The 22,534-nt window shown below is 45.5% G+C and overlaps 1 protein-coding gene across 4 annotated transcripts in view; it reads left to right on the top strand.

Moving 5' to 3' along the window:
* The window catches only part of LOC107381977 (A-kinase anchor protein 13), a 201,188-nt gene that overhangs the window by 168,534 nt on the left and 10,120 nt on the right, over positions 1-22,534 (top strand). For all 4 annotated transcript variants that reach the window (XM_070554723.1, XM_070554721.1, XM_070554722.1 and 1 more), the window contains 17 exons: positions 2,001-2,154; positions 3,321-3,388; positions 3,475-3,541; positions 6,964-7,111; positions 7,236-7,342; positions 7,616-7,762; positions 8,736-9,001; positions 9,126-9,251; positions 9,564-9,681; positions 12,444-12,692; positions 12,780-12,856; positions 15,443-15,624; positions 16,812-16,894; positions 16,986-17,174; positions 19,238-19,384; positions 20,845-20,921; positions 22,344-22,388. In XM_070554723.1, the coding sequence (XP_070410824.1) occupies positions 2,001-2,154; positions 3,321-3,388; positions 3,475-3,541; positions 6,964-7,111; positions 7,236-7,342; positions 7,616-7,762; positions 8,736-9,001; positions 9,126-9,251; positions 9,564-9,681; positions 12,444-12,692; positions 12,780-12,856; positions 15,443-15,624; positions 16,812-16,894; positions 16,986-17,174; positions 19,238-19,384; positions 20,845-20,921; positions 22,344-22,388 (2,250 nt within the window). The remainder of the gene's footprint in view (positions 1-2,000; positions 2,155-3,320; positions 3,389-3,474; positions 3,542-6,963; positions 7,112-7,235; positions 7,343-7,615; positions 7,763-8,735; positions 9,002-9,125; positions 9,252-9,563; positions 9,682-12,443; positions 12,693-12,779; positions 12,857-15,442; positions 15,625-16,811; positions 16,895-16,985; positions 17,175-19,237; positions 19,385-20,844; positions 20,922-22,343; positions 22,389-22,534) is intronic.

The raw sequence follows: 22,534 nt of genomic DNA, 5'->3' as shown, positions 1-22,534 counted from the left end.
GAGTGTCTGTCGGCTCCTGTGCGCTACCAAGAATCTGAATAACTCATTATGGACCGAGTATTAAGTTTGATAAAACCATAAAGTCATAATAATCAGCAGCGAAACAGAACATGAATTCATAATTATCTGTATTGTATTAAAATCAGCTTCCTCATCGGGAACTACTGTTTCTCTCCAGGTAACAGCACTGAGTATCACATTACCTACAACTGCTGCTTGTATCGTACCAAATAAGATGTAAGGACCTCTAAGGTGTTCAGATGCGTTCCTTAGAACGGACCCAGAACCACCTTCCTGTTGTGGTATTGCAGAAAAGGCAGAAAGACAGTCAGGGGTGAACAGGAAGTAAAAGAGGAAGTTGGAGCAGGCTTTGGTTTCTAATCTCTTCTCTAAACTGAGTCAGGCGTAACTTTTAAAGTGACAGGACTCGGAACAAGCCAGCCGCAGCCTGATAGGGTTACGAATAAACCTGAAGTTTTAGAGCGTGTTGTCGAGTCTGTCTCCTCAGAGACGACAGAGAGAGGACACCACACTGCGCTTAACCAACACCACTCTTACTCCTCCACTCTTTGGTGGTTCTTAGTGTGCAGGCGTTGCCGTTTAAGTTCCTGCACAGTACAGAAAGTGCGAATTATGGGAAAGAGGATCTAGTTTGTGCAGTTTTGTGTCCGTGTCTGTTCCAGACTTCGGTGGACATTGCAGAAATAGCACCTCCTGTTGCGAGGCAGTCACTTCCTCTTACCAGCGTTCATGCTGGAGCCTTGGTGCTGCTCGTAGCTTCAGCCACTCGGGATGTTATATGGGAGATTTACAGGGAGCCACGGCTTCTCACTGAGACGCAAAGGTGTGACTAAGGTAGGCAAAGCCAGAGCTCTGGTGTCCCTGTCACAATGTGAGGAAGGAGCCGTGGCCTGATGTCTTTGTTCAGCTGAATCACGGCCTGTTAGACATAATGTCTCTGTGTTTAAGTCTCACTCGTCATTACGTCCTGTTAAGAACGTCTGTAGCCAAAAATGGACACTAGTCTCTTTTCTCCTGTGTCTTTTTCTGAAAGTTCAGTCTTTGTGGTGGATCTACCAGGGGACATCTGTCTTTAAAATGTCCTTTAATAACTCTGTTATTTATAAGACTTCAGGTCAGAATGTTTCATCTCTGGTCAGACGGTTGTTGCAGGAAGTGAGAACCAAAGCGGCTTTGAAGCACAGCGCTTCAGAAGTGAGAGAAGTGAGCCCGAGTATGTCAGAGCTTTGTGGTCCTCACAAGCCAAGAGGCCCAGGGCTGGCCATTATAACCAGCTGGAAAACTCCATTTTCCCATTTCCTTTGGGTTTGGGTGGAGGCTCTGTGATGCAAATCCAAAAGAATGAAAGCTCTGTTCTCCTCTGCATCACTTTATGGGATTGTGATTAAGCTCAGTGTGCAGGGATGACCAACTGCTGAGGATGAGCTTGTGCATTAGTCCAGAAGCTGCAGAAAGACGAGCCTGTTCTGGAAAGGTCAGAGATGTGATTCCCAGACGGTGCGTCTCCGCCACCAGTCACAAATCCTGCAGAGCTGTGCCTTCTGGCTCTGCTATCACACACTTACATTATTATACCAACAGGCTTCCAGCAGCTAACTCGCATAACAAACAACATGTCTTGTTTTTGGAAATGATCACAAATAAATCCTAATTGTTTGTGTGGCTGAAAGTAAACATCAAACACCACAGCTTACCAGAGTCCAGACAAACCAGAGAAAAACAACATTCCTATTTAAACCGGCCCTTCACTGAGGAGACACTTTGTTGTCAGCATAAATATTGCATCACTTAAAATGCAAACGCCCCCTGCTGTGTATCACATCAGAGTAATTATGTAGCTCTGTGGGGTTCAAATTGAAACTTCCCACCAGCGTCTTAACTGGTGCGTTGGTCCGCTCCACGTGTCCTCCAGACTGTAATCTGCAGCAGGATGGTGAAAGTGACCGAGTTAGAAGTTTGAACACTTTTCCTTTTGGCAGGAAAAAGAGCGGGAGAAGAAGGACAAGGAGGGACAGGGGAAGGACAAGAAGACGGTGAACGGTCATCTCTTCACACAAGTGTGCTCGAACGTGGCCGCCCAGTGCTCCCAGTGCAATAAGGCTTTAGCGAACAAAGATGTACTATTGTGCTTATGTAAGTACTTCTGCTTCATTTGCTTCCTGTTAAAGCTCCATCCAAATCAAATTAGGACCAGTCCTGCTCTAAAAGTGCTTTCATGTTTAATGTGAGACGCTGTGGACACGTTAAAGGACCAAACATAGAAAATAAATCTGTCCTCTTCTGGCGTACGTCCCCAGCTAGCAGACTAGCAGACTGATTAACGCTTGCACACAGCTGACTTCACAAATGTGCTTCTAAAGGCTGAGTCTCCCAGGTCTGGTGGACACCATACCCTTCACCACCTGTGGTTGTCCCAGCCTCATGTAGTGAAACTCCCTGAAGGACCACTTCTGCATCGACCCAGTCAAGCTGTCAGAGCAACAGCAAACTTTTCCTGTTGTTTTTCCACCAGCAGCAGCTTTAAAGAGGACGTAGCTTTGTATGCAAGTCGTTTGGCACCAAAGAAATCAAAGCCAGCTCAAAAAGGAGAAGCAAGTCCTGCAGTGGATTACAGCATCCTCGCGTTGGTCACGTTCTGCCTCAGATAGTCCGGGCTGACGAGGAGCAGCTCTTCCTCAGGAGTTTCTGAGTGTTATTCATTCATCCAGCAGACAAACACAGCGATCCTTTGTCTGGAACTGGAACATGTTAGACCTTCAGAAAAACAGTCAAATACACAGTGAGCAAAGGAGGAGGATGTGGAGATCACCCCATATCTGAGATATTCAGACAAGCAGGGGCTGTGTGCACCTCAGCGTTGACCTCAGTGGAGATCACAGTTGACCCTCTTACCGGCAGTTCCTGATCCACCACATCAGGACTTTTGTTTTTGTGTGTTTTCACTAAATCAGGATTTAAAATGACCAGTTTAGGAGAAGCAGGCTCCGTAAAGACATAAAACATTAGTAGCAGAATGCTTATTATGGGAATGTTGACATAATTAAGACGTTTCCATGTGGTGAAGTGTACACATGTGTGCGTCAAAACTGATGCCTTTTTTCCCTTCGCCCACAAAGCACTATTACCCATGGATTGCATTACATGCACTGTTGCAGTCTGGCTTTCATTAGCAGCCTGGTGGAGTTTCCTGGCTGCCTGTGAAGGCCACTCAGAGTTTCTAGCCCCCACCTTTCCACCCCCCCTCCCTGGCTCCATCACCACCTCCACCAGGCTCACAGAGTTGCTGCTTTTCTTTGCAGACTGTAACTCTTCCATCCACAAGAGCTGCAGGGACAGTCTGCCTGTTTGTGCCAAGGTGAAGATGAAGGTAACCCCCCACAGTAGCGATCTGTTGTCCTGCAGCCAAAGCTGATCCTACTGGTTTGGGATCTGACTCTCCCTTCTACTGTTTAGTTGCCCAAGCAGCCGCCTGCAGCGAGCGACTCCAGTACCCTTCCTGCAGTCACCATGAGGAGCAAACGTGAGTTAAACTGGACGTAACCCTACCCCTCACACACACGCGCACACACACACACACACACACACACACACACTTCCAGTCTCCATACACCTTAAAGCAGAAAGTGGAGGCTCATACTCACTGTGTCTCTAATTATGTCATTATTATGTTGTTGATGGTCTTGCTCCCCTCAGTTTGTTGTTTGTTGTTGTTTTACTGGATCCAGCTCAGGCAGCGTACTCGATCGGGTGGTTTTTACCTTTTCCGTCTTCATAAGCGGGCTTGTGGTGTCTGCTGTTCGGCCAAACTTCTGGGTACCAGGACAAATCAGGGTCATGTGACTAGCGTATTTGACGGTAGGAAGTGGACAACACTGGGGAAGTGCACCACAAGCCCCTGTCCTTGTTGGACCAGGGACAGAGCAGCGTGGACAGCAGAGCAGTGAGGTGCGGGAGATGCGCTCAGACACCTCAGCGTGAAATTACTTTCCAGTTAGTGGAAAGAATCCGCAGCAGGAACCTGGAGCAGACTCTGACTCCCTGTAAAGTGTCAGGATGAGGATTCAGCTGTAATCGGTTGGAAACATTATTATCTGCTCAGTTTACACAGATTTTTTACACAACAGGTTGGAATTTTATTTCATATCTAAATTTGCACGGTTGTTCATTGATCGCTTCTTTCATTGGCTTTTTACCGTTTTATTTGGAGGAGCCATATCATGGAAAACCCACTTTTTTGGAGCTTTGTACCAAATGACATTGTTGTTTTCTCATGAAAAAACCCGTTTTTGGCTACATTCATGCAGTTTTAGCATTTTTCAGCTGCAAATTTAGAGTTTTACTTAGAAAATCCTGTAAAGTCTTAGTGAAAGCTAATCTCGTCATCGGGCCTGCTGCTCTCCCGGGAGCTAGTCTTCTCCCGGCCAGCACATGATATGTGGCGTAGGCGACTGCTGTCATGTGGTAGACTTGGTAGTCCAGTGGTTAGAGCGCTGGGCCGGCATGCAGTTTTTAAGCAGGTGCATATCCCGGTCTGAGCAGTTACTTTTTTCTTCTTTGCCAGGAGGATTTTTTCAACCCTTAAACTGTTTAAAATGTAAGAACTAACATGTTTTTTTTTTACTTTCTTTGTTTATTTAGCCAGTGTGAGTGCATGTGAGGTGAGCAGAGCAAGCCAGCTAAAATGCTGCTTGGAAACGACCAAATTCAAAAATGTTTAGAGACACAAAATATTTTGCAGAAAATAATCAATAAAACTAAAATATATAAACATGAAATCTGCTTCAGCTGGCTAAATAAACCACTGCCGACAGCGCCGGGAGTCGAACCCACGTCAGCTGGGTGTAAATTCAGGGAGACAAAAATAACTCGTATTTAAGATGAATTACATCTCAATAGTGGCACCTGTAACAGTAATCATTTACCGTACCTTCCTCTGCTCTCAAAGCTTTAAAATAGCATGATGTGGAAACTTTAAGTTGTGCAAAGCAGGACACATGTTTTATATTTAACTTAGCACTACTTATTACTTACTTATTATGTTTGATAGTAACTGTTTCATTTAGGGTTTTTGTTTGTTTATCACGATGGCATATTAAAGTGCTGCTGCCACCTGTGAACCAGTCATCCCGCCTCTAATGACGGCTGTCATCAGCTCAACTCTCATGTCTTCTACACTAAACACATGCAGCTCTGGGAGGGAATCACTTATTATTTTAGCTACACTTGAAAGAGTCGTGTTGTTTGTGTCTTTATGCTATTGGTCCCAGAATGACTTGAATGTAGCTTTGTGAAACACACAGAAGGTCCATATTAGTTAATCTATCAGTGGCTGATTGATGATGTGAGTTCCCTCAGTCAGAACACAGATACCGTAATTTCCGGACTATAGAGCGCACCTCAATATAAGCCGCACCAACAAAACAAAAAGGTTTTCTACACACACACACACACACACACACACATGCCGCACTCGAATACAAGCCGCGGCGCAGCAGCCACATGCAGGTCTGTGGCGCACAGCGCATGTACGGCCATAACATAAGATAATTAGACAGAAATACGCTACACGGAGGTTTTTCGTTGTTGTTTTTATTCAACAAAACGAATTTTAAACACGGGTGAGCACTGATAGCATTCATATTTCTGGATGGTTATAAAATAAAAACAGAACTGACACGTCAAATACACGTGTAATACCGGTAATTTACACGCATGTTTAGAAGAAAAGAACAGCGCTGACACAGCATTAATAAGCCCTGGATGATTAGAAACTAAAAGCTGCACCAAAACATGCCTGGTTAGTAAATAAAACACACTTGCCTACCAGAAAGTCATTCGCTCTCATCTTCCTCTTGCGCACTAAAGCCATTAAAGTCCTCTTCTTCAGTGTCGGAGTTGAACAGCCTCAGAAGAGCTTCGTCACATACCTTTTCTGTGGCGACGTCAGTGTTGTTGTCTTCATCCCCGGGTGAAGCTGGCTTGAATGAGTTCTTCCCGCTGCCGTCTCCAGCGCCGAACCATGGATTCATTCATGCCAAGCGTACGCGCGGCAGCACTGTTTCCCTCCTTTACTGCCAGATCGATGGCCTTCAACTTAAATGCGGCATCATATGAACTCATACGTGTAGTTTCCACGATGAGGGGGCGTGAATTTGAAACAAATGTTTCGTCGTGCCGGCTGCTTGCATGTGCTAAATAAAAATGAGCACTTTCTTCGATTTCCACTTTTGACTTCCACCTGTCTCACTTTCTGCTAAAGCGCCCCCTAGTGGCAGGTGAAGGAAAATCTTCAGTAAAGCCGCACCTCATTATAAGCCGCACGGTTCAAAGCATGGGAAAGAAGTAGCGGCTTATAGTCCGGAAAATACGGTATCTGGATTTGATCTTTTAATTATTACTTATTTAATTGCTGTAAAATAAAATGCCCCGAAACGTGGTGACAGCTGATGTTTTCTTTCAGAAGAGGTTTGAAACCGTTTTTTGAGTTTTTAGGGTCTATTTCTATCATTTTATTTAATGTGTTACTTTAGTAAAAGGAAAGTAGCTTTGCAACCACGGATGGAACGTTTTGGTGTCTTGGATTGTTCGGGTGTGCAACACATGGGTGTTTTCTCTTCCGTTGTGTTTGCTGGTTTACTGACTGCACGCCTCAAACTGCTAACAGAGATTCTCTTGTTTACATTTCCTTTTGTCATAACGGTGGTTATTACTGAACAGGAAGTGTGGGTCTTCCGTATACAAAGTGAAAACTGGGTGTTCCTTTAGCTTCAGAATACACCTAGCATCTGGTCGTCTCCGCGGAGCTGAGGACAAATGTCCAGGTTCACTTAAAGGAGAAACTATTCTACAGACGATCTCTGAACATTTGAAAATAAAATATATTTTTTAAAAGAGCTAATGAAAGAAGGATCTGTACAGATTTAACTGATCGTTTTTGTTCAGCTGTTGCGACAAGGGAGCGTCCCTGGTCAGCCATCTTGTCCCCTGAAGACTCATCGACTCTGATCCCAGCGTCCCGCAGACACACCGCCGTCATGCCTTTTCATGGGAACAACCTCTCCAAGAGCCTCTCCATCAGCAACATTTCAGGGTGAGCTGCTGCCTGTCTGGCTGCATTATCTCATCTTTTTTAAATGTGGCTCCGGTACCGAGATGAGCGGTTCTGACCCGCTTGAAGAACAAGTTTATACTCTGTTTATCGTTTCTCCGTTCAGCCCAGCGTTTGATGAGGTGCCCATTAAAAGCCGGCAGTTCCTCTCTCAGTCCACCGACTCGCTCAACAGGATGGTCACGGTGTCCATGGAGTCCCTCGCTGATGAAGGTACACACACACACACACACACACACACACACACACACATTGTATTTATTCATGTATTTTTAGGAAGCAAATAAAGACCAGTACAGTTAACTGTACCGTTATGACATCCCCCTGAACCAAAGCCAACCTGGTGGCAAATATTAGACCCAACCAGTGTTTCTCACGTCATGTCCAAATGTTGTGGCAGAATCAGTGAGTGGTGGCTTCAGTCTTTAAGTTGCTGGTAATAATCCGTCAGTAGGATCATGAGGTCATGTTGTGAATCTGCTCCAGGAACAGAGATGATGGACGGGCAGCTGATGGGAGAGTATGACGAAGACGCCAAAGAGCTGGAGGCCGATTCGTGGAGTTTGCTTCTGGAGCAGCAGTATCTACAGCAGCTGGACAAAGACCTGGTGAAGAGACAAGACGTCATCTACGGTAGGTCCAGACGTTACACACTCATGAGCAGATGTAGAGGTCGGTCTGTGCACCAGGGGGCCAAAATAACGGGCCTGATTTTAGCTTCAGCTGATTTAAAAATGCCTTGCTTGATCGTTTTTATCATATTTTGATATTTCCGGCTTCATGTCTTTATCTTAAAGGTCTCATTCACTCAATTTTCAATAAATCTGCTGTGGTCTCTATTGTGACTGAACACCTAGTGAGTCATTTCTATGGAACAAAGCTCTAAGGCTCCTGTTTAACCATCTCTTTCCTTTCTGCAGCTGATGCAGGCGATGTGTAGAAGTCTGTTTTCATGTTCAGCATGCATGTGCAGTTCAGAGTGACAGATATGATTATTCCACGATTTCTCTGTGAACGAGACCTTCTACAACAATCTAGTTATTTTGCTGCCTGGTTTCGTTTAAATAAAAGGACGATTGGACCCAGTTTTCGTGGGCTGTCCCTGTTTGTGTTGAGCCTCACACAAGCTGTAGGACAGCAATCTTCGGAGGATGTGCTTGCTAGAAGATGAGTGGCCACCACAAAGTCCAAACCGCGTTCCAATGCATTACTGCGTGTGTGTTTTTCTAAGTGAGAATGTCTGTTAGGCCAAGGGAAGACAAAAATCAAGGAGAGTTCAGCTTGGTCCCGGAGAACACATCTGAGAGCCTTCTCCACGAAAAAGGGAGACCAAGCCACCGCTTATTCATCTGAGACTGGGTCAAACACAACCCTGACAGAGCTTGTGGGGCTCATCGTAAATTCGATCAAAGATCTGAAGCAGGAAATAGTTAGAACATCTGTAAGCCGAAGCAACAACATTTCTATGAAACTGTATCGAAGGGTTTTTCTGAGAAGGTTTCCAGGATCAGAACCATGTTCTGACCTTTGCAGATATCTGCAGTAGAGCATGCAGCACAGACCTGTGAGGTTGGACCCTGACTCTAAACATTCTCCTGTGCTGCAGAACTGATGCAGACCGAGATGCACCACATCCGCACGCTGCGCATCATGTCAGACGTGTACAGACATGGCCTGGTGAATGAGGTGAAGTTGGAGCAGCAGCTGGTTGGGAAGCTGTTCCCAGTTCTCGATGAGCTGCTGGATCTCCACATGCAGTACTTCCAGTGTCTGGTGGAGCGGAGAAGGGAAAGCAAGGAGAGCCAGCAGGAAGGGGAAGTTCTGGAGGGATGTGTGGTCATCAGCAGGATAGGAGACATACTGGTTAGCCAGGTGGGAGCAAACAGATCGTTTTATTTATTCATTCATTCATTCATTCATTCATTCATTCTTTCTTTCACACAAATTTTGATACTTTTCCTTTGTGTTTATTCTCACCTGTTGAATCCCTCTGCAGTTCTCGGGATCAAATGGTGACGCCATGAAAAAGGTTTACGGAAAGTTCTGCAGCCGCCACAACGAAGCTGTTAATGTCTACAAGGACCTCCTGACCAAAGACAAACACTTTAAAGCCTTCATCAAAGTAAGAGTTCACACGGCTGCACGTTTCTGCCATGAGGCAGTGGCACCGAGGGGCCAGTTCACATGTGATCAGGTCTGTTAAAATGCTAGAAACCATTAGATGATGTTGGGAGAAGTTCTGTTGTTTGTTATTGTCCATCGCTTCGTGTGTTGTTACACCTCCAGTTTAATCTCTGTGGTTTTAGGGCTGTTCCTACAGTTAACTGGGTGTGTTTATCCCACTCTAACTGTTTAAATGTCTCTGTTTATGCGCAGCTCTGCCACCTGTTGTGTGGGCCCGTTTCTCTGAAGTGTGTGTCATTTCTTCTCACAGAAAAAGGGTAGTAGCAGCATCGTGCGGAGGCTCGGTATCCAAGAATGCATCCTGCTGGTGACCCAGAGGATCACCAAGTACCCCGTGCTGTTTCAGAGGATCCTGCAGCACACTAAAGGCAGGTTCATGTCCTCCTCTCACCTGTTCCTGGAGTTTACTGCAGTAGTGAAGAAACTCAAGGAAAAAGTTTGTTTAGACAGAATCTTTAAATCATTGTAAATTATTTAAATTGTTGCTTCAAGTTTCAAAATGAAGAGACTGTTGTGCAAAGCTGAGTTTGTGTTTAAAAGCAGTTTTCATGAGACAAGTGGGCGTGGACAAGAATACCGATCATAAATCATGTGATTAATATCAAGCAAATACCGTCTGGAACAGGGTCCCAGTAACAAGTTCATGTTACTGGTGCGGCCACCAGTTCTCCTGCAGGAATTCAGGTCTGGACTCTGACCCAGCCACTGCAGAACCTTTGTTCTTTTTTTTTTCCTCTATCATTTTAGATCTGATGCAGTGTTTGGATCATGGTTCTGTTTAATGACCCAGTTTGGTCCAATTAGCTGCCAGATATATGGACTCATTAGTTTCAGGAAGACTTTGGTCTACAGAGGCCATCAAGGAGCCCAAAGCATCAGCCCTCCACTGCCGTGCCGACAGCCTGTACCAGCTGTTAGTGCTGATGATCGGAGTTAGGTTTTCAGTCAAACAGCGCTGTGCATTATGGGTAATGGTCTCTGCTTTGGTTCTGTCTTTTCCAGAAGTCTTGTGCTTCTCTTAGGGATTTACGTAGTCAACCAGTTAACTGCCGTTAAGGTCATAACCGGTTACAACAGCATCACCTGGTTAACTGCAGGTCACGTCCTTCATCTGCGCTGGTGTGTAATATCGTAGCAGTAGGATGCGTTGAGTCTGTAACGACAGCAAACTAAACTACATCCCACTTTTAAAGAAAGTGGAAGATGATCTTGCAATTTGGAAATCCTTACCGATATCACTCATGGGGAGGGTTGCTACAATTAAAATGATGGTTTTACCCACAATAAATGATGGGATGGGTTTGTGGTTAACGGACTGTTAGACCCTTTAGGTCGTCAGTGAGCGGTTAAAGAAATTTAGGAAAACTAGCTTCACTCAGATTTAGTAAACCTAAGCTGAGTTTCCTCGAAGTTTTCTTTAGAAAACCTTCATGAACCACTCACTAGTTTAGTCTTTTCATAACCATGCTTTCATGAACTAACTTCCTGAGTGTGAGGGGAGCATTTGTTTATTTTTTGCCACATCTCTGAGCAATGACCTCTGATATATCTCTGCTAACTTAAATGTTTTCCATGTTTAAATATGCTTTTTCTATCCAGAACAATAGACTTGTTTGGAAATTACCGTTGACCCTTTCCAGATTGGTGGAGCAGTAAACTTTTCTCCTCTAGGGGCGCTTCTGATGGGTTTGTGTTAACACACACTGGAATGAAATGTATCCTGATAATGAATAATAAGTGATTAGTTGTACCACTTCTGGTTTGTTGGGTTCAGCTGGTTTGGTTGTAACGAGTTGTTTGGATGGTAAAATGGCCAGTATTTGATATAGTGCCAGATGATATCAAATATCCCCCCCCCCCCCCCCCCCCCAAGGCCCTTTACAACACAATCAGTCACTCACCCATTCACACACACATTTACACGCTGGTGGGGGTGAGCTACGATGTGGCCACAGCTGCCCTGGGGCGCACTGACAGGCAAGGCTGCTGAGTCCTGACACCACCCGTCCCTCCGACCACCACCGGCAAGCAAGGGGGTTAAGTGTCTTGCCCAAGGACACAACAACAGACTGAGCGGGACTCGAACCTGCACCCTTCTGATTACCGGGCGAGCACTTAATTCCATTCACCCATTGTTTAGGGAACATTTAGAAAACTTTTTCTTCTCAGATTTGTGAGTTTGTGTGTTTTAAGAAAACTGAGGTGGTTGCTGGTAAGATGCTTTTAGAATAACAGATCAGGGAAACTCAGAAGAGCTTAAATGTTTCCCAACATATTTATATCTGACTGAAGACCATTCCAATCAGCTGGTCTCCTACCGTTTTCATTGTCTCTAATCCTTCCCTGGAGCTTCTTTACACTTCCATGCGGGACGCTAGAGCTCTGACTTAATCCCCAAGGTGCTGTACGAATAATCTTTCCTGTCAAATCTCATGTGTACTGAAAGGAAACGACCGTATAGTTGCAGTTCAAAGCAATGTTTCACTGACTGGAACTCGAGTAATTCAACTACAGCAGGAAAATGTCTCAGTGTAGAAACAACAGACTTGATGTGATTCAGATGATAATGTTTGAGTGTTTTATAAACATCTAAACAACGTTTTATTAACTGCAGTAATGATTCATCTCACTAAGGACACGATGTGTGGCTGACCTCAACCTCAAAGCTTGATCTTCTGATAAATAGATGGTTATTTTGAACCACTTACCATTGACCCAGTTAAATAATGCTTTCACCCGTTAGATAAAACGAAATGAGTCACACAGTGTTAACGAGGAAAGACGAGGTGGCTCGGCAGAAGAGCAAATCACTGAAAGAAATGTTTCCCACTCAGGATTAAATAAATATATAAACACCTGTGGAAGTTATGAGGTCACCCAGCAGCAATTCATCAGTTCAATAAAGCTAAGCCCAGAAACATCTATTCAAAATCTAAGCTTCTAGTCTGTTCTAGATGTTGCCCGATTCTGCTCTGGAGTCTGTTCTAGATGTTGCCCGATTCTGCTCTGGAGTCTGTTCTAGATGTTGCCCGAGTCTGTTCTAGAGTCTGTTCTAGATGTTGCCCGAGTCTGCTCTGGAGGTTGTTCTGGAGTTTCCTGCTGTCATCCTCTGACCTCTCGTCCCACACAGAGAACGACGAAGACTACGATGACCTGAACGAGGCGGTGCGGTTGGTAAAGGAGGTGATTGCAGCGGTGGACAGCAAGGTGAATGACCACGAGAAGAAATGTCGTCTGAAGGAGTTCCACAGCCGCATGGACAGCAAGTCCATCATGATTTTGAAAAGCGGCCAGATGTTTGCCAAGGAGGACCTGGTGAGGAGAAGGCTGATCCACGAGGGGCCGCTGCAGCTGAAGAACTCCCAGGGACGACTCAAAGGTGAGCTGCAGGCGCACGTTTGACTTTTGTCTTTGTAATCGTGGAAGTTTTGGTAAATAGTTTTTGTCTGCTTTGGTTTGTTTCCAGACGTCCATTCTCTGTTACTCTCAGACGTCTTGGTCTTCCTGCAGGAGAAAGACCAGAAGTACAGCTTTGCCATGCTGGTAGGTTCTTGCTATCATTTCTAAGACCCCTTTAGTAGGGATGCACCGATGGATCGGCATTTGATCGTAATCGGCCGATAGCGCCCCTATCGGTTTTGATCGGAGTTTTCAAAATAGATCAAAGCAGACCGATCAGGTAGGGTTGTCACGGTAACCGATGTAGTAGTAAACCCCGGTAAAAAAGTTGACAATAATGATAACCGTCTTGTTTAAAAAAAAACTATATTATCTCAGTGGATCACCGTGGCTGCGGTGTAGGCGCGGTGACCCTTACCAGCCACCGTATCATCTGCTGAAGTTGCCGGCGGCACATGCGCACTTTGTTGTTTACAACCAAAACTTTCTTGAAGCTAAAGCTGAAATAATGGCCAAAGGAGGAGACGGCAGCGCTCAGGAGGACATTTTTTATCCCTCAAAGAAGACAAAGACGGAAGTACGGGCATTTTTTGGATATTTGAAGAATGCCGTCTTCTATCAACTGTCCCTCGGCGAGGGACAGTTGATAGAAGACGGCTATCCTGTTTGCAGCACGTGCAGAAAAAGTGTCTGTGAAAGGCAGCAACGCTTCAAATCTCATGACACATCTGATGACCATCACCCACAACTCTACAGTCAACGCAAGGCAAGCTAACTTTAGCGTTTTAGCTAAAATGTGTGATCTGAGGATTTGGGTTGAGGGAGAATGCAACGAGTCGCTATATAAAGCAGCCGCAGCGCCGCTACCTGCATATAAACCGTGTCGCGGACACCCCCATGTTGAAATGACGCTATGCATTATTGGGCTCCCAGGGGCAGATAAGAGTTGGTCTCTCTCTGAGAATAATTATGAATTTAACAATGATTACTGCCTGATGACATTTTCCCACATCTGCAAAGCTCACTGGAAGGACACAAACCGAGGACTATATTTTCCTGATATAGGGTTTATTACTCAAGTAAGGGTAAAAAAGTATCTGATTAGAAGGCTACTTGAGTACCGAGTATCATCTGATCTAATATTTTTAAAATGATGACATCAAACAGACAAAAAATGAGAAGTTATGGGCAAATATTGGTATTTTAAAGACTAAAGGGGAAAAATGTAAACAAATAAACAACATAATTACAAAATAACACATTTTAGGCAAAATTTAGACACAAACTGAGGACAATATTTCCTGACATACAGGGTTTATTTAATTGTGTGAAAATGTAGCACGTTTAAAAAAAAATACCGCGATAATACCAAAAACCGTGATAATTTTGGTCACAATAACCGTGAGGTTCAATTTTCACACCGTGACAACCCTAATACAGACCATTTTAGATTAGGTTACATTTCCTTTATTCCCAGATTATGTAGTTTGTAGCACTCATTATAATGTTGTAGAAAATTTCTGGCCAATCCACGTGATCGGTATCGGTGATCAGCATTCTTTGATATCGGTATCGGTGATCGGCAGCAAAAAACCTGATCGGTGCATCCCTACCCTTTAGTAGTGAAGATGGGATGCAGTCACACTTTCCCACTGCAGTGGTGTTGCTGTTAGCATTAGCTGCTCGTCCTGCACTTCCCACTGCCTTCTTCTCACACCCTAGCTGAACCATACAACGCTTATCTTGCCTCAGGCTCCTCACCCAGCTGTGGGAAGCCTCCCAGGTTTGAGAGGCTTTTCCTTGTTTACAGAACTCACAGTTGCATGCCACGGCACTCTAGAGATGTAGAGAAGGACAGACTTTGGTGTTTAAAAAAGTTTTTATGACAGCAGTTTGCATAAGCTCCAGAACATCGCCAGGATCTGCAGACGTCCTTCTATTGTTCCTCCCATTAACACAGATAAACGATGAAGACGGGGCTGAAGATCCCTCTGTCATGCTGGTTATTGTACTTCCTCTGTTTACCTGTGAGAAGTTACGTGCAGTTATCATAGCCTTGCACAAAAAGGGCTCACGCGTAAATCAGCCATAAACACAAATTCCACCGCATTTCAGCCACAGTCTGAATCAACTGGTGACATCATTAGTGCGAGTGGGAGCTGCAGTGGATGAATGGTAAAACAGAAAGTGGGGGAAACAACGTAATAAGATCATCCAGCTGATTCAGTTTGAAGGTTTGAGCTTTGGTCTCTTGTTTACAGTGCATTGGCACTAGGAGCAGAGACAGAAGAGCCTTAACCTGTTTATTAGACCTCAGGCGTGCGGTTTGCAGGGAGAATGTTGGGATGTGGTCACAGATCACTCTGACTGTATCAAACAGCGGTTTGTGGTGTTGAGGAGCTAAAACCGGCGGCACAGACCGAGCAGCCTTAAAGGTCCCACTCATCATTTCTCTCTATTCGACATCATTTTTATTTTTGCCCATCTCCTCACTGATTGTATAATCCCTCCTTCTGTAAAAAAAACACTTTTCTCTGCCGCTCTTTGGCTGTCTCGTCATCTGTAATTACTCCCTCCCCTCCTGTTTTCTTGTGCAGCATCCCACCCTCCTTCCTGCTCCTCTCATCCTCTCTCCTGACCCTCCCAGTGTCGTCCCCCTTTTCATTTCTCTCCTCCCACACTGGCTCCATCAAACCTTTCCCTTCATCCTCACCTCTCCTCTCCCCTCAGGACCAGCGCTCCACAGTCCTCTCCCTCCAGAAGCTAATTGTCAGGGAGGTGGCTAGGCAAGAGCGCGGCCTCTTCCTCATCACGGCAGGCACCGAGAAGCCAGAGATGATGGAGGTTCTGGCCAGCTCCAAGGAGGAACGCAACACCTGGATGCAGCTCATCCAGGCCGCCATGCAGTCTATGTGAGTTGGATTTATTTAAGTGCTGATGAAAGTGCTTCTGGACTTGGGTTTTTCAATAATCCCACTATCAAACTGCTGCTAGCCTTCGTTGTTGCTGAAGTATTTAACTTTTCCCTCAAATATTGTCTTAATCTTCTTGTTATTCTACCTGTAATTCACCTGAAACTCCGGGCTGACTCGTTAGAATTCATCCGTGCTTATACCTGCGTTGTAAACCAGGAGCTAGACCCGGCCCGGGTCTTTGGATGGTAATATAGAGTAAGTTGTGACAAAGTAGTGTGCTGTCGGGAGGATTAGCGCTCCTGTACCTGGGGATGGGATGTACTCACAGACCATCTAATGCTGGCTTGGCTGCAAGGGCAGCTCACTATAAGCAGAGGATTATGCTAGTGTAGCCGGGGGAAGGAGAGAGATTTTCTTCTCCACCTCGATCCCTCCATCTGACTGCTGTCACCACACCAAACTCAGCTAGGAGATTGCAACAAAGTCTGCTTGCCTCTCCCTGGGTTCTCTCCTGCCGTGGTACACGTAATTGTCTTCATCTGAAGTTAAACTAGAAGATTTTACAGAGAAGGGAAAAGAGGTGTTTAAGTCTGGAAGATGTCAGAAGCTGGTGGTAATGAGTCTGAGATGTCACAAACGGAGATGTTAGGAGTGAAAGATAAAGATTTATTTATTTATTTTTACGGTTTTGACCATTATTGTTGATCATGAAGCATTTCTGTTGGTCAGCTTAGCCTGCTTAGTATCCGGATCAGGCGTCGGTGGGACGGTGGCACAGGAGTTAAGTGCTCGCCCCGTGATCGGAAGGTTGCAGGTTCGAGCCCCGCTCAGTCTGTCGCTGTCGTTGTGTCCTTGGGCAAGACACTTAACCCACGTTGCCTGCTGGTGGTGGTCGGAGGGACCGGTGGCGCCAGTGCTCGGCAGCCTCGCCTCTGTCAGTGCGCCCCAGGGCAGCTGTGGCTACATTGTAGTTCATCACCACCAGTGTGTGAATGTGTGTGTGAATGGGTGAATGACTGATTGTGTTGTAAAGCGCCTTGGGGGGTTTCAAGAACTCTAGAAGGCGCTATATCAAATACAGGCCATTTACCATTTTTTACCATTGTCAGGCTAATCAGGCTGTTGGTGTTTTAAAATGTAAATGCCATTCTCTGGAGCTCATCCTGTTCATTTTACTGGAACAGGGAAAAGGACGAGGATGAAGGGATTCCCAGTGAGACGGAAGATGACAAGAGACAGCTAGAGACCAAAGCCAAAGAGATGAGAGGTAATAAACCACATGTCGAATGTCGCCGAGTGGACGACAGCAGGGATACATTTCCTCCAGATAGCATCAAATCTGTCTCTCTGCTGCCCAGATATGTTGAGGCAGAAGGACACAGAGATCATGTCTCTGTTGGAGGAGAAGGTGCGGCTCTTTGAGGAAATGTGGGAGGGCTCGAGCCCAGGCGAGGAGGCCTGCCGGCAGGTCCAGCCTTTCTTCAGGTCAGCCTGCAGCCAGGAGCCGCCCCGGGGGGCGTCCATCATGAAGGACGCTCTGCATGAAGGTAAGACAGAGGAAGGAGCCTCCTAATGCATGTGCACGACGAGGAAAAGCTGCATGTGTCAGCTTCTGTTAAATGAAGATGGTTATACTGAAATGAGCTCAAACAAATAGCTGCATGTTCCACCACACATGCTCCTGCTGTTCCCCTGACAGGTTGTATAAGAAATGATGTTTGTGTCTGCTCAGACCCTAACCCGATTACCCGATACCCCACACACCGCCATCAGAAAGCATGCTCCAGCCATCAGACGCTGAGTTACCGTAGCCAGAGGTCTGATTCAGATTCAGAGTTTGTGTTTCTGAGTGTTCTTTTTAAATATCCAACTACATAAGAAAACACAGATCCTCTTAAACAAGCTAGCGTCCCATGGCTCTCCTCGTTTCACCTGAACAGGAGGAAAACATGAGTAACCATGGTAAATAATCTGGACCTCGAGCTAATCTGTGGAGCAGTGTGCTTTGGTTTGAGTTCTGCAGTAAAAGGACTTCAGAGTTCATCTCAAGCTAGTGTTTGACTGAGCTGCAGCTGTTGGTAACTAGTTAGAGACAGAGGTGCAGGAAAATACTCTCGTGTAGTAGTAATCTCTCTAGAGCGATATACAGTACACTTAGGTGGTGCGTTTTATACATTTAATCTCAGATTAGTCGCCAGGTGTCTCAGTTATGTCTGTTCTATAAAAGCACATCCTTTTATTTACAATCTGGCCACTAGTTCTCACATTTCTCTCACTTTTACTTCTCTAAATTAAGAAGGATTTCAGACGCACAAACCTCAGCAACCGTTCGCCGTTTTAGAACCCGCTAAAAATCTCTGTGACCTGAAGGAAGAAGAATTCAGTCCAGCGGTTAGCTAGCTTTAATCCGGTACTTTCCTATTTCCCTTCAAACAGAAGGAGTCAGGCAGCCCAGTTCACCAGTTGTGTTTTAGTGGAAAGCAGCATGAGCTGAGAAGTGAAGTGGCGTGACAAACAGACTGATCTCTGGACAAAAGCAGCCCATCTGAATCACAAGCGGTCAGGAGACCGATGTGGGTCTTCCAGAAGCACTGATTGTGAAATGATCCTTCTTTTATGTGAAGGGAACAGTGCAAATGAGTAAAAGTGCAGCGAAGCTGTAAATAAGCCAGATTTAGGGGAATGCTCATGGTTGCTTCCACATTAGAAGCAGCATGGTGTTTAGCACATTTGCACTTTAAACGGTACAAGCAGCTCCTAGAGCCGAGTTATTGTGGGTTTCACTGGAGCTTCAGATTTCTGAGTTCTGCTGCAGGCAAGAGAAGTTGGCTCAGAATACCAGTGAGGAAGAATCTGGGTCATCTTTTGTGCAGAACAAATACATGTAGACTTCTAACTCCCCCCGATTAAGCCGGCACTGCAAACCATCCTAACTATCGGTGTTGGGAGAATGTCTCATGAAACTCGGGACAGCGATGGGATGGGAGGTACATCTGGAGCATAATAACCTTTGGGGTTTGTACAGTTAAACAGATAACTTGGCATCTGTAAGCAGTTTTACAGTTAAGCACACCTTTATGATTCAGACTTATGGACAGCTCCGCCCCGGGGATTTTAGACAACCTTGAAAAATATGGAATTAGTTTTTACATTTTCTAGTTCAGTCTGAAAATACGGTGTTAGTTTGTGTGGGCCCTGTAACCCGTGTCGGTGTAACTTTTGTCGACTCCTGATCGGAGCTTGATGATGAAGTCTGTAAATGTAGAAAACGTGACAAAAGTGGATTTCTTTGTTTTATTTTCTGATGCATTGTTCCTGTCAAGTTTCTCCTGCGGTTTTTTTCCTTTAGCTGTTGACGAATGTGAAAGCTGCTTGCTCTGTCCTAGTTTTCCATCTTCCCTGTGAGCTGATACCAGTGTTTATGAGGTTTTAGTGCAGAGGTCTGTGGATCAGACCAGTTGACAGTAGTTGCTTAGCAACAGGAGCTAGTAACAGGTGGAGACGCTGCTGCTGGGTTCAGAGTGCTGATCTATAACACAGTTAGCCGGAATAATTCACTTACTGACCTGTGCGTGCGTGTGTGTGTGTCTGTGTGTGTGTGTGCATGCAGTGGAGACGTTACAGACGCTGGTGAACGGCAGCCTGGGGGGAGCGATGGCCAGCGTCCATGAGGCAGGAGGCTCAGGGCCCGTGTGTCTGCCCCGTCGAGCCGAGACCTTCGGGGGCTTTGACAGTCACCAGATGCACAGCAGTAAGAGTAAGTGTGTCCACTGGTGTGCTCTGATCAGGTCCTGGATCAGAGGAGATTGTTGAACCCGTTCTGTGTGTCAGAATAAGAGCGCCGGGCCGGTGACCGGACTGCAGATGAGCGCCGGCGCTGCTGAAAGGCCAGAACTGTTTTATAAGAGTCTGATCTTTAGACGGAGCAGACCAGCAGGCGCCACACCCAGCACATCCCATAATGCCCTTGTGCTGGAGCTGTCAGCTGGCTGAGGAGCGTCCTCCACACCCCGACAGCAGTGGAGCTGAGCCTCTCCTCTGATGGGAGATTTCATTTCATTTCATCCTAGAGGAGAGAGAAGCAGGAGAGAAAATGTAAACAACAACAATTAGACTCAGCATCATTCTGATTCAGGCAAACAAACACTTTTAATAAATGTGAAATCACCCAGGAGAGAGAGAACAAAACCAGAGGAGTTCCTCCTGTGTGGATGGGCGGCTCTGAGGCAGCAGTTCTAGATTATTGCTATTATAAACAGATTTTATCACGCAGCTTATTCTACATCAGTCTGCCTCTGATGTGAACTAATTATTAGTGTTATTATTGTGTTTTTAGATTACATTAATATCATCAGACTCAGAAACTGATGAAAAACAGGGTAGACTCCAACTCAACGTGCCTCTGTGGAATCTCTCCCCTTTTATCAATAATCAAACTCGGACTGGACAACAGTGACATCGATAGACATCTGCTGCTCTTTCCTTCCCTTGTTCCTGACTGTGAGAGTGTGTGTGTGTGTGAGAAGGACTGAAGAGTCAGACTAAGAAACACCCACCTCCAGCAGAGAAACGTCCGGGAGCTCTCAGAGACCTAGACCAGGACCGAGGCGATGCAGCGGGGTCAGGGCCCCTCTGTGGGCTGGAAAACACGTTTAGGGCCTTGAAACAAACTGTAGCGATCAAATGAAAGTAATTCCAGCTGATATAACATGTGCAGTCATTTATGGTCTATCATTAATGTATTATTTAGGATTGTAGCGTTGTTTAGTACAGCCTGTAATCATTGAGGTCTCATGCATTTGAATTTTATGATTCTAAAGCTAAAGGTTTTGGAGCCACTGATGTCAGATTTGAGCTCTTTTAGCAAAAATCTGATGTTCTGTGTCATCTTTGTTGTTTTTCTATATTGTGCTAAATCCTCTTTGTGGGAGCGTGCTGCAACAACACGCCAAAAGACGCCGCGTTCTCTGCTAACTCGTCAGAGTTGAATGTACTTAGGTCCATTTATCACATTAAAGAGGCTAAATTAGATAGTTGACTAATTAACGTGATACAGAGCTTTTGTTTTGGACCGAGGAACATTTCTGAACTCTTCCACAGCAACATGAATGTCGTGGTCACAGCACGAATCACCTCCAGGTTGGATTTAGAAGGACATCTATCTGTTGTTGCACCTGAGGTCTGACTCTGTCCCCTCCTTGTGGGTTCTGTCCACAGCAGGCGGAGACAGAGATGAGAGCGAGGACACGGCAGGAGAACTGCGTAGGACAGAGTCCGACAGCGTTTTAAAGAAGGTCTGTATGCTGGCTTCTTCTTCTTGACTCAGAGAACTGGGGGGGGGGGGGGGGTTATCCTCCTACATTAATGACACCATCAAGATTAGTTTAGCCGCTCCCCCTCCAGGGAAGTATCCTCTTGACTCTTCCTGCCAGCGCCTGTTGCTACTGACCCCATCGGTTGGATATCTGTCCAGTGGTGGGCATGAACAGAGATCCGGAGAGTTGTGGTGCTGCTGGCGTAGTTCCATCCTGATTCCTATCTGTTACTCTACTAACCAAATATTTACTCCTCAACACTTTTCTTCCGTTGGCTTTGTTTGTCACCCGTCAATGCTTCAGATCAGCAGATTTAAGAAACAAAAATACAAAGTTTTGAAATTACCGTTTCATCGATTGACGATCAAAGATGTCTAACCCAGTTGGTGTTGGTTTTCCAACGTGCCAACGTAGTTGTCCTGGACCCATCTTGAGTTAACTGAGATTAACCACATTATGAGTAAAGCTGAGTTCAGTTCCCCCAGCCACGCCCAGACCTGGTCACTGCCGCCTCGGTAGGACCTGTCTGACAACACGAGGTAGAAAGCAATACGTCAGGCCTTGTTCTGGAACAACAGAACCCAGAACAGCATCTAAAGTCCTGAAGGACTCGCTTGGTTCCCGTCAGAGGTCACAATCGAACACCAAGAAAGAGACGGGGTGGTAATTGTAGAATGAAGGTAGAGTTTCACGTACAAACTCTGCTGATTAGAAACAACACAGAGTCTCACATACATGTTGCCTTCAGGGAGGTTTCCTGGGATGAGACTCACTTCCAGTTACCACAAACACCAAGAGGGTTAAAACCGGTTTAGGGGCCAGTCCTAAGCCAGGTGGAGAGCTTTGTTGCCTTCAGACATGAGACCCGCCTCAGCTTCTTGGTCTGATACTGAAATCTGAGACCATCTTTAAGGTGGTATTTTTATTCTTTGCCTTTTATGCGTTTGAAGCAATTCCTTGTTTGTTCTTTTTCAATGTGCCTGTTGTGTCTGAGCCTCTGGTTCTTTTATATTCTTAAATAGTGTTTTATAAATAAGTTGGTACGGTATGTTCGTGTCCCCTGCTCCGTATGCAGCTGCTGAGTTCAGGTGAACATTGTTTTCTGCTCTCCTGCGGTCTAAACTGAAGCAAACAGAACGTTTGTTTTTCCGAGGCAGAGTTGAAAGTGTCAGCATGAACATGAACCACACAGAGTTAATCTAAACATTAGTTTACATTGTCTTCTGATCAGCTCTATAAACACAACAGAGATGTAACCAAAAGCTGCTTGTGCCTTCACACCTCCATGACTACAGCTGCTGTGCATGTGCAGCTTTCCTTAAACACAGCCTGACTACATGCTTCACACGTGAAAGCACCGTTTGTGCTCTTCTCAGTGTGTGTTCTTGTGTGTGTGTGCAGGGAGGAAACGCCAACCTGCTGCAGCTGCTGAAGAGGAACAGTGAGGTAACTCCACCTTCCTGGCTCTGAGTTCACTTTGCGCCACTGTTGACGTGGAAACGGTCAAACCTCTGTGTCAGCATCACCGCTGTCAGCATCGTGGTGGTTTAGCAGCTCAGAGTTAGTTACAGCACATTACCCTGACCCTAACA

This window comes from Nothobranchius furzeri, chromosome 9 (genome assembly GCF_043380555.1).
Source record: "Nothobranchius furzeri strain GRZ-AD chromosome 9, NfurGRZ-RIMD1, whole genome shotgun sequence".
NCBI lineage: Eukaryota > Metazoa > Chordata > Actinopteri > Cyprinodontiformes > Nothobranchiidae > Nothobranchius > Nothobranchius furzeri.
This window is presented reverse-complemented; position numbering and strand designations above follow the sequence as displayed.